Here is a 15391-nt window from a genome sequence, read left to right as displayed (position 1 = left end):
GAGGCTGTATGTTTATGAATCAATACTGATAAGAACAGTGCTTATAAATTAATAAAATAACAGTTTTTAGAGGATTTTAGAGAAACTAACAAACGTATTGTACTAATTGCTACATATTGGATTCTTAGATCTTTTTTTTTTTTAAGTGAGGGTGAACCTGGTCCAACTAATCCTTTTTCATTAGGGCCATTCTTTAACTCGTATTGATAAATTTAAATTTTTGAGGTTCGTGCACTCAGAAATTTCGCTATCTTAAATGTCAGGTATTGATCGAGAAAATCGGATGAAAATTGTTTTAACTAGAATTAATGCCAGCTTTAAAAACGTTATTTTTTTTAGAAAAACGCGTTTAAAATTTATTGGCACACATTGCTCTATTAGATTTGCTTGCTTGGCATGCACCATTGAAAAGTATATATTCCGACTAAATTTGATGTTCTAACTTTGGAAATGTATTCTCCACATATGTAAGAAAATGCTTGAGCAAAAGAAAATACAATTTTCTGAAGTCTGCTGGACCAAATTTCTCCTTTATAGCCAAGTTATCCAAGAAATGAGAGGTTTTATCTTAGGGGTCCAGTAATATCAGTGGTATCGCTTTGCTGGTTAAATGTACGGATAACTGGCCGGAAGCCAAGAAATTATCGAGGATCTTAATGTCCTCGTAAAGATTCTTCAAATCACAGCTGGAGTACCTTCTGAGTCTTCTGGTACGCCTTTGTTCCCTTGGGCTTTCAATGGAACTGTTGCCAATCTACGTAGGCAGTTCAGGTGTTCTGCAGGTCTCTGCTAGAATCTGAATGCTATCCTCTACATTCTCATAACTACTACAAGAATACTGAAGGTCGACATCCTTGTCGAAGATCCGTAGAAAGTACTGGTTGGTACAGAAGGAGCAGTGGACAAAGTGGAATTAAGATTTATTCACTGTAAAAGATTGTTAGTAGTCTTAGATTCAATTTCCAAACCTCTAATATATAGTTGTTGTGACAAAAAATTTTTCTTAGGCTCATCAATCTCAGTATCACAATCTTTCGTCGAAGAAGCGAACATTCATTCGTCATCACGATGAACCATAATTGTTTTAAGAATCTTTAATGGTGGTGAAAATTGAATGTTGGTACCTTTGTTGTCCTTTAACTGCCCATTATCCTCCGTTCCAAATTTGCTTTCATCAGAAATCCTCTTTGGAACACCATCAGAGTAATTTTCCTTTATCTCCTGATCTCCTCCTTGGTCTAGAATCACTTTGTTTCTTCCAGTCAGCTCTCTAATTTTGAATTGACCATTTTGAATACTCACAAGCTCAATCCTTCTGCTCCTTGGTTCATGTTCAAACCTCTTATGGTACGAAGTAGGCTTAAGATTGTCAGGAGTCATCTTCTGCAATTGGTCCAGTTTGGCTGGAACACTCTTTGTAGTATTGATAGTTGTATCTTCCTGATTAGTTATGGTTATTTGACGAGGTTTACTCGATGTGGTTTCTTCTGTAGCCAGTGAAAGTTCCGGGATTTGCTCTTTATGCTCCATTTCGATTGGTTTCGATTGTTCAGTGGTCGAGGAAATTACAGAGCTTTGCAGATTCCCGCAACTCTGACTTTGACGGATTTTGCGGTGCCTCTTGTAATTTCGTGCAGGAACTTGTGGCTGTTGAGCGCTTGGCTTGGATGAGACATTGCTAAGGCATCCACAAGCACCTTCACAGCTACAGCAAAATTTTATACGATCATAGCCTGCACCGGATCTTCCAATCCCCTTTAATTCACGAATACTAAAATTACTCTTAGTATCGCTGCAGACCTCGTATCTCGAATTGTCGGATTTTCTTCGGAGCAAAATAGACAATTCTGGATTACCTATTGAATTTGAATGATCGGGAAAGACGCATTCTTGATTTTGACAAGTGCAACCATTTTTCGGAGGGCTAGGTGCGATGAACTTTATAAATTTGCAGCTGCAAATAGTACTGGGATGATCCGAAATGAGGAATTTGGCATTTCTACACTTGCAGCAATTATTGGAATACTCAGAAATAGAGGAGCCTTCGCTACTAGAGTGTTGTACGATTTTAGGAGTTTTCGGACTTTCAGTACCAACGTTTTGGACCTCCATGATTTTTCCGATGACGTTTCCAGTAGGTTCGTAGTCTTGATTCGTAACACTCGAGTGTCCTTGATAGCTGACCGACTGTGGATCAGAAGATTGCGAGCTGCTGGGTATACTTGGTTTTCCTAAATCCTCATACGCACCAAGAGCCTCCATGTCGGTTCCCATACTTTCCACAGTCTCCTCGTGCAATAACGTCTCAGCTTGTTCTTCTTCTCTGATTTCATTTTCAGCAACAAATCTCGTTGTTTCTGTCGCTTCAGTGTCAACTTAAAATTTTACAAGACATTTATTAGGTTAAACAAAAATCTGTGAGATTTAATATTTTTATTGGAATATAATACGTACGTGATTCTGTAGGAGAGGTTAAATTTGGTACACTATTATTTCTTACTATTGAACCAGGTGGCGTAACATAAGGTGGCGGCGGTGTTTGCGGAATATTCTGACGACTCGTTGTTGGCACTGGAGTAGTTTGGCTACTCCGGCTTGTACTGGCATTATCCACTACCGAACTCAAAGACGGTGGAGGAATTGAATCTAACCTAAAATCGTACAATTTTTATGTTTTTGACATTAAAGACCATAAAAGGGCAATATTTTTCTGCTACAAAATCTACCCATTTAATTTTCTTCACTTTCTCCAAATATATAAATTGAAGAAAATAAATCTGTAGAGGTTAGGAAGGCTTACGAGCACTGTCCAGATGAGCTCCTGCTGCGCCTGCTGAAATTGAAACTTCTACGTTTTTTCCTTCTGCCCTCCTCAGATTCGTAGTTGAGTTTGACAATTTCGTCGTAACCTGGCGGTTCTTCGTAGACTGGTGGATCATCAGAGATTGTCATCTCATCGATTCTAGCACCGTCTGCAATGTCGAAAACTGTGGAGAGTAATTTTGAGCATCGGCCAAGTTCATTAAATTAAAAGTTATTTTTTTATTCGATTCAATATCGAATAACTGTAGATATTTTTATATTAGCCATTCGCGGCTGTAGCCATTTTATTTTTGAAAATAAAAGAAGCAAAATAATAATACCTAAAAGGTCACTGATCGTTTGCAATCTTGATTGCAATTCTCTTTGTTGTCTCGCTCTCGCTCCCATTCTGTACAATAGAATGATTAGAGCTGATATGAGAACGATGAGGCCAAGGCTACTGGCCACAAACACCAAAGTTGCCGTTTTCAAATCGGGATAATGCTCGATTTTAGGGAAATAATAATTGGCCTTATTCATATACCACTTTCTATCATGAGGTTGCATGTCCCAATCTGTAATACAATAAATTGCTACAATTTAACCTCGCTAACGTGTCGAAATCGTTTTTGAAGCGTCTTTAAATTCAAATTGATGCGTTGTAACGTTTTAAGCACGTTTTACCTTGAAAACAGGTGTTAGGTTCATCACTGTTATCCCCACAGTGGTCAAAACCATCACAATTTAATTGAATAGGAATGCATCGATGATTTTGACATAAAAAATCCGATCCGGTGAAGCAATCTGAATTGAAAAACTAGGGGTTAAGAATAGATCCTTTGTATATAAATTTAAGAAGAATTTCTTTGCAGACCCATATAGCTGAAGGCTGCATACGCGATGGCAAGATGGGAGGTTGATCCAAACGTTCCTCGAAGACTTACGTGAAATCCACTCGTAACCGGAGTTACGTGCTCACGTAATCTCTGATTTTGTGAATAAGTAGCTGGATGTCTCAAAATCTCCAAGGGTAGCAAAGTGGACGTTGGACCTTGTTTTATCGTCAATTCGGTCGTACCGGCTACGATTAAATCAACAAATAGTTTCTTTTGCATTTAAGTACCTATACATAGTATAAATGACGTTAGAAACATTCCTAAAACATGCTAACACTTCAAATTGACTCTGGAAATATTTCAGGAACGTTCCTGACACTACCTTTATGAATATATTCAATTGAAAGTTCCGATAAATGACAGAGACCTACCCATTTCAGCGAAAGCGATCACTTTCAGGTACATATGAGTTTTCATGTGTAAAAAATTCTTTGGCGGTCTAATCAGCCAGACACAATCATAAGTTTTAACCCCCTGACCGACCATGTCCATCATGGTGATGGCACCACCTAAATTTTCAACGTATCCACCGCAGTCCGTGATTGGCTGAATGGGTTTATCGTAATGATGGCCGATCACGAACGAATAGAACGCTTTGTACCCTAACCCTGTGCCACCGTTTGCGTAGAATCTTATCATCAAAGATGGTCCAGAGCTAACTATCACTGGTGGACGAAATTTTGCACCACTGCTAACATCTATTCGCTGCCCGTTAAAGTCGTAAAACTGCAAGAAAAAAATCCTTATCGTCTTTTCTTTTATGTTTTTTTTCATATTGTCAATAGAATTCCATACTTCCATAATGGAGACAGAGGCAAGTTGAAAATCGCTGAAAAGCAATCTGATTCTGCAGGAAAGAGCATCGATCGGGCAAGTTATCACATACTCCATCCCAAGATCACGAGGATAGCGAGCTGGGAAAAATGGTGAGCTTAAAATTCCTCCTCCAGTGTTATTCAAACTTGGAGAGATTCCTCCGTGAGGCTCGGTACCATTCAAGTGCAATCTGTTTCCTAAAAAGGTTTTAATTTACTGCAATTATCACGTTTATCCTTTATATAAAATCCTGATTTTTTTTGTATAGGTTAGGTTATAAGCAGTAGAGGTATATGCGTACTTTCCGCTGTATATTCAAGAGTGAACGCATGTTTATGTAGCTGGCTATAGAGCAGAACAATCGATAGAGTTCTAGTACTCGATCTATATACTATTGGCGCATATAATCCACAAAATGGTGTCCCGGAAACGTCTTCGTACGGAGGTTCGGATAGCCACACATAGTCACAGCTAAAAACAAACCATTAAATTTTTTTACCGCAGAAAACTAATGGAAAACTATTTTCAATACCGGCAAGGACTATCGATGCTAATTCCAACATCGCTGCAATGATAGGGAAGAGCCAAACTTTTGAAGGTCAAGACGATTATGCAGGAAGGACACGTGACTAATTCCAAACTGCACTGCTCATGCGAACTGTTGCTGGATGCGTAAATTTGAGAAGAGCCAGAAGTCGACTGTTGAGCAGATTTTAGAAAACTTACATTCTTTCCATATAAGTTTCCTTTTTCACCCAATTCCAAATACAGTCTCCTACCATTGTGGACTCCACAGATATCTTCATTTCTCACTAAATTTCCTTGTGCCACCAGAACCAACCACCAAAATATTCCAAATAGCACTGTTGAGCACAATTCTTTTTATTAGAAACTTAACAATTTTCCATTTTAACACAACCATTTATTGTGAACTCTCTTCCCTTTTATTAAAATACCTAATGCTTTATGGTATTTTAATTAATTTTAAAAAGAATCGATGCATTCCGATTGGCTATTATCCCAAATTTGAAAATGGTCATATGAATTTTGGGTTTCTGAGAGATTTTTTATATCGAGAGACATTTTTATATGAGAAATTCAGGAAAACTTACCATACTGTGGTCGGTACATATTCGTTGGAGTCAACTAAAAGAAACACTGTGCTTCTCTTATTGGGAAACCTAACAATAATAAGCCGCCATTAACATCGTTAGCCTCCAATACTGTTACGTATTTGCCTCACCTACACTTGTATGGTTTTATTTTTAACGTTCATTCTGCGCAATAGTTTAACCAATTATTTTATTTCCATATAATTACAATATTGTGATATAGTATTGTAATTAAACTATCATTTTCTTTCTATATTTTTAAATCATGGAGAATAGTATGAATATTCTGTTTCCAATTTTGAATTTTTTAAAAAAATAATGAACAATATATTCGAGGGGAGAAACTTTGTAAGTGGAAAAAATTAGGCATTTTTTTTACTATTAAATAACAGCAAAGTATGTCAAAGTTAAGCTGCCCTAATGTTACAATAAAAGTCAAACCCCTTTTGAATTTACAGTTTATGAACATAATTAGCTCGCGCTAAATTACAGTGTTATTTGAGCCTAAAGGTATGTTTCTCGTAATGCTTAATTTTGTGCGCTATCGCTGTATACGAAAACACTAAAATTACTTGATCATCCTACTTCAACGTAATTTTGAGAAAACATTCCATAATTAATGAGGCATTGCACATATATCTCTCCAATACATTCTTTTTATCGCCATAGAAAAGTTATTCACATTTATTTATAAAGGAAAAGTGACCATATTTTCATTGTTGTTTATTTTGCAATTTTCGGAATTTAGATTTTTTCAGGCATGTGCAAAGTATATTTGCATAATTTAATGAAATTCTTTTTCATATTTATGTTATAAATAATTTTATTGTAAACTTCACACTGCATAGTAGATTTTTTTAGTATACATGCAGTTTCAGTAATTATCATATACTTTAAAAATAATCAATATTTTAATAACAACAGAAAAATTATTTATAATTATTATGAGTGACAAATAGTTAACAAATTTCAAATAAAATATTAAATCATTTCCGAGAACATGACTGAAAGCAGGCATCAGCAGGCATTTAATATGAACTTCCCCCTTAAGTAGAAAATGTATTTGGCTGACGTCACTGACGTCAGTTCTACATAGGCTGCGTTCGTTTATTAACTGCGAGTACTAAAATTCTACAATGTATGTCACGTAAAATATAGGTTTTCAGTACTGGCAGTACATAAACGAACGCAGCCATAGGAGAGTATGCATAGTGACAAGAAACCGGTGCGTTAGAAAGTAAAAACTCAAGATAGATCTAATAAAAAGAAAAAGAATGGCAGATTATAACGATTCATCTAATAATGTTGATACAACAATTCATCCTGAATCAAATAAATTCCCATTTTGCATAGTCTGGACACCCATTCCCCTTCTGACGTTTGTATATTTTTCACTCATAAACATAACCTAAATTTTCTACTTTGTTTTTATTATTTTAGTTCTGTCATCCATCTATTTTTACTAAATGATATCAATTTAAGTTTATTATAATGTTTATATTGCTTTTAGTTATCTTTTTCCATTTATTGGTCACATGGGAATTGCCACATCAACTGGTGTAATTAGAGATTTTGATGGCTCCTATCATGTTTCTGAAAATCATATGGCCTTTGGAAAACCAACAAAATATTGGCAACTCAATCCAATCAAAGCTAAAGGAGGTTTCCAGGGCTGGGATTCGGCTGTAAAAGAAGCTAGTGATATTTATATTAATAAGATTGTACGTATAGAAAGTTTGTTACCCTTTGTTTTTGTAATTTTGACTTATATTTTCTTTTATTTACAGCATAATTTATGTTTTGACAATTGCCATTCGCATGTGGCAAGAGCCTTGAATTTAATGGTGTATAATAATTCCTCTAACTGGAATATGGTGAAATTAGCATTTTTAATGTTAATTCATGCAAAATATGTGAGGTAAAGTTTGATAATACTTTTTAAACTATTTTTAAATTTAAAAATTTTTTTTTTTCAGTTTCATAGGATTTCTGAAAACGTGGGTACCATTTTGTTTATTTGTTACTATTATAGCCCTCCTGGTTGCATTTGCATAAATTGTTCCTGTATATTTTGTATGTGTATGTACATATATAACACAGTTACCATATATTGGTAAACTCTTTTTATAAACTAGGGTTAAGTGCTTATTGTAAATAAAGCATACATTTCTTTTGCCATAATTCTTATATTATTTGCATATTTACATAAAGGATGAATTCATAAAACTCATAAGCACTGAAGAATTACAATAAATCAGTTGAACTAGTTAAAGTACTAACATTACTGAAATGCAGAATTAGGACTAGTAATCCCATTTATAAGAGTATTGAAAAATAAAGTCTTATAAAATATAACTAGGTAGTAGGTACATATTTATTCAAGACCTAACCTTTTAATAAAATAAGCTAATTTTTTTATATATACATAAACGTTAAAATTGTGTATCTCAAACCCTTAAACTTGACATATGTACAATTAACCATCTTTTACATTGCATTTAGTATTTGTAAAAGTTGATGGTGGAGTAAATATGGCAAACAAATTATATATATGATACTTATCTTCATATTTACAAAACCTTAAATAATATGCACATTTCTCATTGTTAAATTCTCATAGATTCCTCGCTTTTAAAATAAGTTAGCTGAGCAATAACAGGAAATTATCATTTGTTAAATTGTATCCTTAAATAATTTCTCATATTTCTACACAAGCATATTGCTGAAGGTGCATAGCATTCTTAAAGTATACCAAAGTTATTTTAAAAAATTTGTTCGTTTTATAATATATTAAAAAGCTGATACGTACAAATAAATATTAAATATTTAATTAAATTTCATTCATTAGTCCTACTGGTCATTTCAGAAGCAATACTTTCCTCAAATTCAAAATTATAATTATAATTCTTCGACTGCGTCCTCTCAATGAAAGAACATATCTCATTTACCCGAAGAAGGTCAATATCAAAGTCATCATTCAAACTTCTTTCAAGCTGCTTGCATAATTTAAATGGCACTCCAGACAAATAAGGTATATGGTCAACATCTGGTTTTGGTGGTGCATGAGGCATACTTGGTGGATAAGCTGGCATGCCACTCATATTTGGATATAAGCTATTGGATGTTCCACTGCCAGGAATAATTGGTGAAATTATATTCTCCTTTCTCTCAACAAATATAAAGTCACTTCCTTGCTCCACAGTTTGCTCTTCCTCTGTCGAATCTGTTGGAGATTCTTTATGATTCTTCTTTTTACCAAATAACCAAGACATCTTCTATCATAAATGTGCAGAAAAATAATATATTAGTTATTCAATTAATTTGATATAACTATTAATTAAAAAGTGTATTCTATAAAGACGATAATAAATCAGTGCATTATAAATTATAACAAACTTATAGGTATTAAAGTTGTAAGAAAATTTTGTGTAAGAACAAAGCTAATGTGTAAAATTTAGCTGCATAACCTTCAAAAAAATTATGCCAGATGTATCATGTCTCACTTTTGGCTAATGAATGCCAGTCACATGAATCCTTAATTTTATCGTCTAATGAAAAATACAAATTTCTTTTTAAATGCATTCGTCTCGTATAGAAATTATATAGTTAAGAATTTACTCACGTGCAATGAAATTATAGAAAAACAATCACTTAACAAGGAAACTGTTTAATTGCCTTTTTTAATTTACCAACTGACAGTAACTACCAAGTTTGATTTCTATTATTCTTGTTTTATCAGCTATAATAACAATTTTTTCGATTGTTATATCATAAGAATTAAAAACGCAATTATGTACAAATATACCACATAAACAAGAAATTTATTCTGTGAATTGACACTTTGAACTGACTTCATTTCATTGTCGTTATTTGTGCAGTCGATGTTGTCCTTGATGTGTTCGTCGTTTCATGAAAATTGCCTTTATTTTTACTCGATTCTCCAACTGCGTTAATCAAAATACTAATTACACTAACAATAATAACAGTTTTTACGAGAAAGTTCTTTTGAAGTTAAATTATAATACAAAATAGAATAACTCTTAGGATAAACAAAAAGAATACATTTTAATAAATTTTTTATACTTTTACGATCAAATATTATTTAATAAATAGAAACTTGATTGTACGAAATTTAAAAAATCGCACAGTTAACAGTTGTGCATAGTTCAAATTTAATTTTTGGAATCATTGAGATATTTTTGTAACAAATACAGAGAACAAATTATTATAGAAAAATGAATGTCATGCGTAATTATACCGTACCATCAAGAGGCCAAGGAAAAAGAAAGGGGCAGGGCAGATATTGTCAGGAACAAATTAATAATGTTTTACCGAAATATCGTAAGTATAACACATAGAAGGTTGAAGTTACTTTGGAAAAAATAAAACGACTTTACCAATCCTTTCTACAAAAACCTAAAAGAATTTTTTTGCAGAGTTTGATAATGGTTTTCGAAAACCTTTGCTGCATTTATCAGCTAATACAAATATAGTTAATAAAACGCCAATTAATAGTAGAAAACCAAGATTGGCTACTTCTACGTCGACTTCGTGTGCGCCAAGCTCGTCTCATAGAGGAACAACGTAATAAAAAAAGTTATTGGAATTATTTTTTTTTTTAATCTGAAAATGCTTAAATTTTTTAGACCTGGTAATTTAGGTACAACGACACCAGGAAGTATTACGACTAATAACGATTCTTGTGTAATTGTTGGTTGGTATTTATTAATTAAAAACAAAGTAAGCAAAATATTCAGATTGCTTTAAATTAACTTTTGTTATGCTTAATTTTCAATTCAGCAATAACTTCTGGTAGGGGAGATGCCAGATGTGAAGTTGGAATGGCAGCTATAAATGTAAAATATCCACACTTAATTCTTTGCCAAATAAGTGATTTCCAAACTTACATAAATTCATTGACAAAAATTTATATCTTTGATCCAATCGAGGTAACAACAGAGGATTAAAAAAAAGTACATACTAGCAAGGAAATATACATACATTTTTTGATATAATTAAAAAGCAATTTATTATTTACAGATTATAATGCCAGACACGATGTGCAACAATGGCAATTATGCTAATAAATTGTACAGTACGATTGGAGAAAAGTTTCCAAATTTATGCATCACTCCTGTTTCCCGGATACACTTTAGTGAGAGGATAGGAATGGAGAGAATAAAAACACATTGTGCAAATGAATTTTCCTCAGTAGAAATATTCGTTAAGCAAAAGTAATCATTTTCTATTAAAAGAAACAATTGCGTCTACTAATAATCCAATTGATTACTATTTTTATGTTTCATTAGATATTATGCCCTATCTGCAGCAGCTGCATTATTAAAATATGTGGAGTACATACAACATATTCTGTATGCTCCAAAATCTATGAAAATTGAATTTCAAGGATCACAGAACACAACTGTGATTGGTACATTGAATTTTTCTACCAGTATGGCAAAACAATTAATTTAATTTGAATTAAAAAATTATTTTAGATGTGGAGAGTGCAAAAGCTTTGGAATTGGTTACTTCACAGATAGTTCAATCAAATATTTGTTTATTGGGAACAATGGATCACTGTTGTACTCCTATGGGTAGAAGATTATTGAGGGCCTCAATTCTTCAACCACCATGCAGACTAAAATTAATTGCTGAACGTCAATCCTGCGTTAAGGAATTGGTCACTAACGGTTCCTTTCGTTCTGTCGTTCAGGTTTATTAAAATTTATTTTAGTCTCATTTTACATTTTTCGTTATATTATTTACTAATTAATTTTTTTCTTTTTGCAGGGGGTCGTTAGAAAATTGTATGGAGCAGATCGTCTTTTGATAATGGCCACTAAGCCAGTATTAAATAACAGTTTACAAACTGCTGAGCATAATTTGAATTATGTTTTATTGTTGAAAAACTCTATGGATATTGTACCAGAACTCAAAGCTTCACTCGCTTCTGGCAGTACCTTATTTTTTGATCAAGTTCGAAAAGTGATAGCCGAAATTCATAATTAAAAATAATTATTATAAATTGGTTTACATTGAAATTACTTTTAACATGGAGTGATATATTTTAGAATTTAGAGAACGAATCTTTCCCAGTTATCAAGAAGAAAATTCTTAAGATAATTAATCCAGAATCTAGAGCAGTCAAGGGATACACATCGGCAAATATGCAGCGTTGTTTTGCAATTAGGTCTGGATTGAATGATCTCTTGGATATTGCAAGACAAACTTACTGTGAATTAATCGACGATATGAAAAGTAATTGCTTATATAATTTTGTATTTTTATTTTACACAAAATATTATAAACGTATAAAAATTCTTATTTTTCATTTGGCCATGTAGGCCTGGTTGAAAGTTTGGCGGAAAAATATAGCATTTCCATGGCTCTGAGTTGCAATCCAGCTTTGGGTTATCATATAGAAGCTGCGGTTCCAAAAAATCCAAGTTTCAAAATTTCAGATTTGCCTTCGGAATTTATAGAAGTAATAGTTTCATTTTATGAAATATAAATGAATCTTTTCATTCTACTAAATCGTATTTTAGGTACAAAAACATAGAAATTCTTTATACATGACTACTAGTGCTTTGCTTGTATTGAGCCAGCAATGCAAAGTTTCCTGTGAAGAGGTTCATGTGATGAGCAATGTGTATATAGGAATTATTTTATAAATATCTTTAATCGTTTTTGTACTATTTTTGATTACGAGATTATAATGACTTTTTTTTCTAGTTTATTAACTGATTTAATAGAAGACATCAGGGAACATATTGGATGTTTATTTCAATTGAGCGCAGATGTTGCAGAATTAGACCTTATAATATCGTTGGCTGAACTAAGCTGTATGCCAAATTATGTTTTACCAACCTTTGGTCCAAAACTTTGTTTAAGCGATTCAATGCATCCTGTAATGTTGTCCATCAACGAGGATCGTCCAGTGCCAAACGATGTTGTGAGTACTGAAATAATCCTGTGTGTAATGTCGGTATGAGGAATGCTGTTAAAGAAATTCTACAAATTTCAAATATTGGCTACTCTTACGAATTTTCAGAAAGCATCGCCTGGACACAATTTTCATTTGATAACTGGACCAAATATGAGTGGAAAATCCGTGTATTTAAAGCAAATTGTGTTGCTGCAAATTATGGCACAGGTATCTGGAAAATAAAGAAAAATAAAGAATAAAAAATACAAAATAATACAATATTTTCTTTAAAGATTGGTTGTTACGTGCCAGCATCTTCAGCAGAATTTCGGATAGCTGATAAAATCTTCTGCAAGATCTCTTTTTGTGATGATATTGAGTGCAATGCTTCAACTTTTGTTTTAGAAGTCGTTATTTCACTACGTTCATCTTTAAAGATTATTTTACGCTTGTTGTTAATTTATATCTATTTCAGGTGAAAGAAGCCCAGTATATACTGCAATCAGTAACACAAAAATCTTTGATTATTTTGGATGAATTGTGTCGTGCTACCACGGTCGAGGAGGGCTGTTCAATCGCTTGGTGTATTAGTGAGCACCTTTTGAATACTTCAGCTTTCACTTTTTGCGCTACTCATTTCTCTCACCTAACTAAATTAGCCGAGATATATTATAATGTATCAAAGTATGCCAAAAGTTGTATTACAATCTGTAGAAGATTAATGTTTTGTCAAATTATTTGATTGAAATAATTTTTCAGCTATTGCTTTGAAACTGTAATGAGAGAATTCAAAGGAGCTAGAAATCCGAGGCTGCTTTACACTCATAAATTAAAAAGAGGTAAGAATCTCCTGGACTGTCATGGAATTTCATTATCAGAAATGTCTGGAATTCCGAAAATCATCACGTTAAAGGCCAGAGAGTATGCTGCGATGGAATACGAAAATAAAAAGGTCGATTAATTATTATAGTTAATTAAGTTAATCTATTTTATGATGCAATTGCAATTTATAATATTTATTGAAGAAATTCTGTTATTTTTTTATAGCCGAATAATGAGAATGAGGAAATTCCAGAAACCTGGTTGAAATTGATTTACAGTTGCGTGGTGAGAATGTATGAATTACTGGAAAAAAATATGTTTAACAAAGAGTATATGCTTTCGATTATTGAAAGCTTGAGGTTTAATTCTTCACCAGAAGTTGTTGATAAAAGCGAGTTGATCAACAACGCTTATGATAACATAGTAAGAGCTGTAGAGATGGATAAAAACGTTAATAAAAAGGAAACGAAGAACGAGAGCGAGGACGATTCCGACGAAATTATTAGAAATAAATTAAGTTTGAAAACAAAATCGTTATCGAGGGTTTCTCAAGTAAAGGGGGAGAAACTGCAGGATGAACCGAAAACTACGAGTGAGGAAACTTTGAGCTCGAGAAATTATTGTCCGATGCAAACTCTAAAGACCTCTGAAGGATATTTGCCAAAGTCCATTAGTACCAGTGAAAAAAGTGATTTATTGACTATGGAAAGTTTTCCAATTAGTTGGTCTAGCTCTGCAGTGAGTTCCAATATGCAATTAAGTGAAAACGTTTCTTCGCGTCATTCGTTTCAGCCTAAATCAGTTTCTCAGTATACGAAGAATTACTTTTCTAGAAAACGTTCACTGAAAACTGAGGATGACTCCTCTTTGATTAGTCAAATTTGTTCGAATCCAAATAAGAAACAAATGGAAAAAACGAGTTTGCTTTCTCAGGATCCAACAATACTAGTGAATTTTAATGATGTGGATAGCTATATCGGTGCTGATAGAATATCAGTAAAAAGAAAATTCGACCTAGAGTTTTCGCACGATTTGTCTAGACAATTTAGAGAAGAATCATCAGATTCTTTTATCGAGAACTTTTCCGAAACGTTAATTAAGAAGGAACGTAATTACAAACAGTCAATTACTGATTTTTCTGATGTAACGAGTATGGAGAGTAAATATTTCACCACGGAGAGAAAACCGAAAATAAGCTCTACGCACAAAATAGACACTGAGATAGAATTGGAAAATTCGGAATTGCACGAATATTGCGTTCCCAGTAATTTCTATGACCCCTCATTTTCTAATATGACTGTATCCAGTAATGTCTCTATTACATCCGGATTATCTCGAGATTCCATTGCGACAACAGTAGCAAAATCGAGTGCGAGGAGAAAAGAAGCTGAAATTTTTAAAAAGATCGAGGGTGACCTTTTCAACGAGGAAGAATTTTTCCAATCTATGGACTCAGTCATAGATATTATTTACTAATGATGATAATTATAATTGAAACGTTTTAAATATTTTCTTTTTAGTATATTAAATATTTATTATAAACATTATAAACTTACCTAAATAATTTAAGTATAATTATTTAACTAAAGTTGTTTCAATTCAAATAAAGTTGGATTTATGTTATACTGCATTGGACCACACACAGTACGGCTACGCCACGGCATATTAGTCGAAGGAGCGTAAATGTATTTTATATGCTCTTTCAATTAACGTGTCGTCGATGCAATACCGCGATTCGATGCTGTACAGTATAAATCGGCTTTTATTATTAAATCTCATAATTTTATTTGCAAGTTATTAGACTTAAGAAAATAATTAGCTGTTTTTGAGATATCTCTGGCAAGGTTATAAAAAAAGGTATTTTTCTGGATAATGCTAGATTGAACGTTAAAATTACAGTAGAAAGTAAGAATATGTGCTATGGGAAATATTTTTTTCCTTGTTTGCACTGGACTCTGTTCTTGAGAATAATTGTTGACTCATAATATGGGAAAGACATTAACGAAAAATGTAAA

The 15391-nt window shown here is 33.1% G+C and overlaps 4 protein-coding genes across 8 annotated transcripts; 2 read left to right on the top strand and 2 right to left on the bottom strand.

Moving 5' to 3' along the window:
* Positions 1 to 90: 90 nt before the first annotated feature.
* On the bottom strand, positions 91 to 5678 carry Culd (CUB and LDLa domain). 3 transcript variants are annotated; one of them, XM_066732971.1, is made up of 11 exons: positions 5627 to 5678; positions 5047 to 5377; positions 4816 to 4985; positions 4494 to 4711; positions 4070 to 4424; positions 3677 to 3883; positions 3487 to 3606; positions 3144 to 3377; positions 2801 to 2987; positions 2455 to 2651; positions 91 to 2375 (listed from the first exon to the last, which is right to left on the bottom strand). In XM_066732971.1, exons 1-11 carry the CDS (start codon positions 5643 to 5645, stop codon positions 1054 to 1056), a joined length of 3360 nt encoding a protein of 1119 aa, XP_066589068.1. In that variant the 5' UTR covers positions 5646 to 5678; the 3' UTR covers positions 91 to 1053. The 3 variants fall into 3 exon arrangements, with proteins under 3 accessions (XP_066589068.1, XP_066589069.1, XP_066589070.1); XM_066732972.1 differs by having other exon boundaries at positions 2801 to 2972; XM_066732973.1 differs by lacking the exon at positions 5627 to 5678 and having other exon boundaries at positions 5047 to 5213; positions 5294 to 5620.
* A 1136-nt stretch (positions 5679 to 6814) lies between these two features.
* LOC136776999 (transmembrane protein 222) lies at positions 6815 to 7741 on the top strand. Its single transcript, XM_066732982.1, has 4 exons — positions 6815 to 7004; positions 7137 to 7347; positions 7414 to 7544; positions 7603 to 7741. Exons 1-4 carry the CDS (start codon positions 6901 to 6903, stop codon positions 7679 to 7681), a joined length of 525 nt encoding a protein of 174 aa, XP_066589079.1. The 5' UTR covers positions 6815 to 6900; the 3' UTR covers positions 7682 to 7741.
* A 714-nt stretch (positions 7742 to 8455) lies between these two features.
* LOC136777000 (uncharacterized) lies at positions 8456 to 9477 on the bottom strand. 3 transcript variants are annotated; one of them, XM_066732985.1, is made up of 3 exons: positions 9249 to 9477; positions 9094 to 9174; positions 8456 to 8898 (listed from the first exon to the last, which is right to left on the bottom strand). In XM_066732985.1, the coding sequence occupies exon 3, from the start codon at positions 8896 to 8898 to the stop codon at positions 8464 to 8466; it is 435 nt and encodes a 144-aa protein (XP_066589082.1). In that variant the 5' UTR covers positions 9094 to 9174; positions 9249 to 9477; the 3' UTR covers positions 8456 to 8463. The 3 variants fall into 3 exon arrangements, with proteins under 3 accessions (XP_066589082.1, XP_066589080.1, XP_066589081.1); XM_066732983.1 differs by lacking the exon at positions 9094 to 9174 and having other exon boundaries at positions 8456 to 8901; XM_066732984.1 differs by lacking the exon at positions 9094 to 9174.
* A 384-nt stretch (positions 9478 to 9861) lies between these two features.
* LOC136776774 (mutS protein homolog 4-like) lies at positions 9862 to 14854 on the top strand. The gene is made up of 17 exons (XM_066732603.1): positions 9862 to 9967; positions 10063 to 10210; positions 10273 to 10340; positions 10427 to 10575; positions 10667 to 10860; positions 10936 to 11057; positions 11125 to 11342; positions 11420 to 11614; positions 11701 to 11887; positions 11974 to 12113; positions 12175 to 12278; positions 12362 to 12581; positions 12681 to 12782; positions 12848 to 12961; positions 13030 to 13238; positions 13314 to 13506; positions 13602 to 14854. Exons 1-17 carry the CDS (start codon positions 9862 to 9864, stop codon positions 14850 to 14852), a joined length of 3720 nt encoding a protein of 1239 aa, XP_066588700.1. The 3' UTR covers positions 14853 to 14854.
* Positions 14855 to 15391: the final 537 nt, after the last annotated feature.

Source organism: Prorops nasuta, unplaced genomic scaffold, assembly GCF_024137725.1.
Source record: "Prorops nasuta isolate Cenicafe-Biocafe unplaced genomic scaffold, Cenicafe_Pnas_1.2 PNAS00010, whole genome shotgun sequence".
NCBI classification, from domain to species: domain Eukaryota; kingdom Metazoa; phylum Arthropoda; class Insecta; order Hymenoptera; family Bethylidae; genus Prorops; species Prorops nasuta.
The sequence above is the reverse complement of the archived record's forward strand: the minus strand, read 5'-3'. Positions and strand labels throughout refer to the sequence as shown.

Excerpts from the sequence above, each read along its gene's own strand:
- LOC136776999 (XM_066732982.1), top strand. The coding sequence starts at position 6,901 with ATGGCAGATTATAACGATTCATCTAATAATGTTGATACAACAATTCAT. Across the intron at positions 7,005-7,136 it reads ACACCCATTCCCCTTCTGAC|TTATCTTTTTCCATTTATTG; the intron begins GTTTGTATATTT and ends TATTGCTTTTAG. Across the intron at positions 7,545-7,602 it reads ATTCATGCAAAATATGTGAG|TTTCATAGGATTTCTGAAAA; the intron begins GTAAAGTTTGAT and ends TTTTTTTTTCAG.
- LOC136777000 (XM_066732985.1), bottom strand. The coding sequence starts at position 8,898 with ATGTCTTGGTTATTTGGTAAAAAGAAGAATCATAAAGAATCTCCAACA.
- Culd (XM_066732971.1), bottom strand. Across the intron at positions 4,986-5,046 it reads AGCATCGATAGTCCTTGCCG|CTGTGACTATGTGTGGCTAT; the intron begins GTATTGAAAATA and ends GTTTGTTTTTAG. Across the intron at positions 2,376-2,454 it reads AACCTCTCCTACAGAATCAC|TTGACACTGAAGCGACAGAA; the intron begins GTACGTATTATA and ends TAAAATTTTAAG.
- LOC136776774 (XM_066732603.1), top strand. The coding sequence starts at position 9,862 with ATGAATGTCATGCGTAATTATACCGTACCATCAAGAGGCCAAGGAAAA. Across the intron at positions 10,341-10,426 it reads CGATTCTTGTGTAATTGTTG|CAATAACTTCTGGTAGGGGA; the intron begins GTTGGTATTTAT and ends TTTTCAATTCAG. Across the intron at positions 12,279-12,361 it reads GTTCATGTGATGAGCAATGT|TTTATTAACTGATTTAATAG; the intron begins GTATATAGGAAT and ends TTTTTTTTCTAG.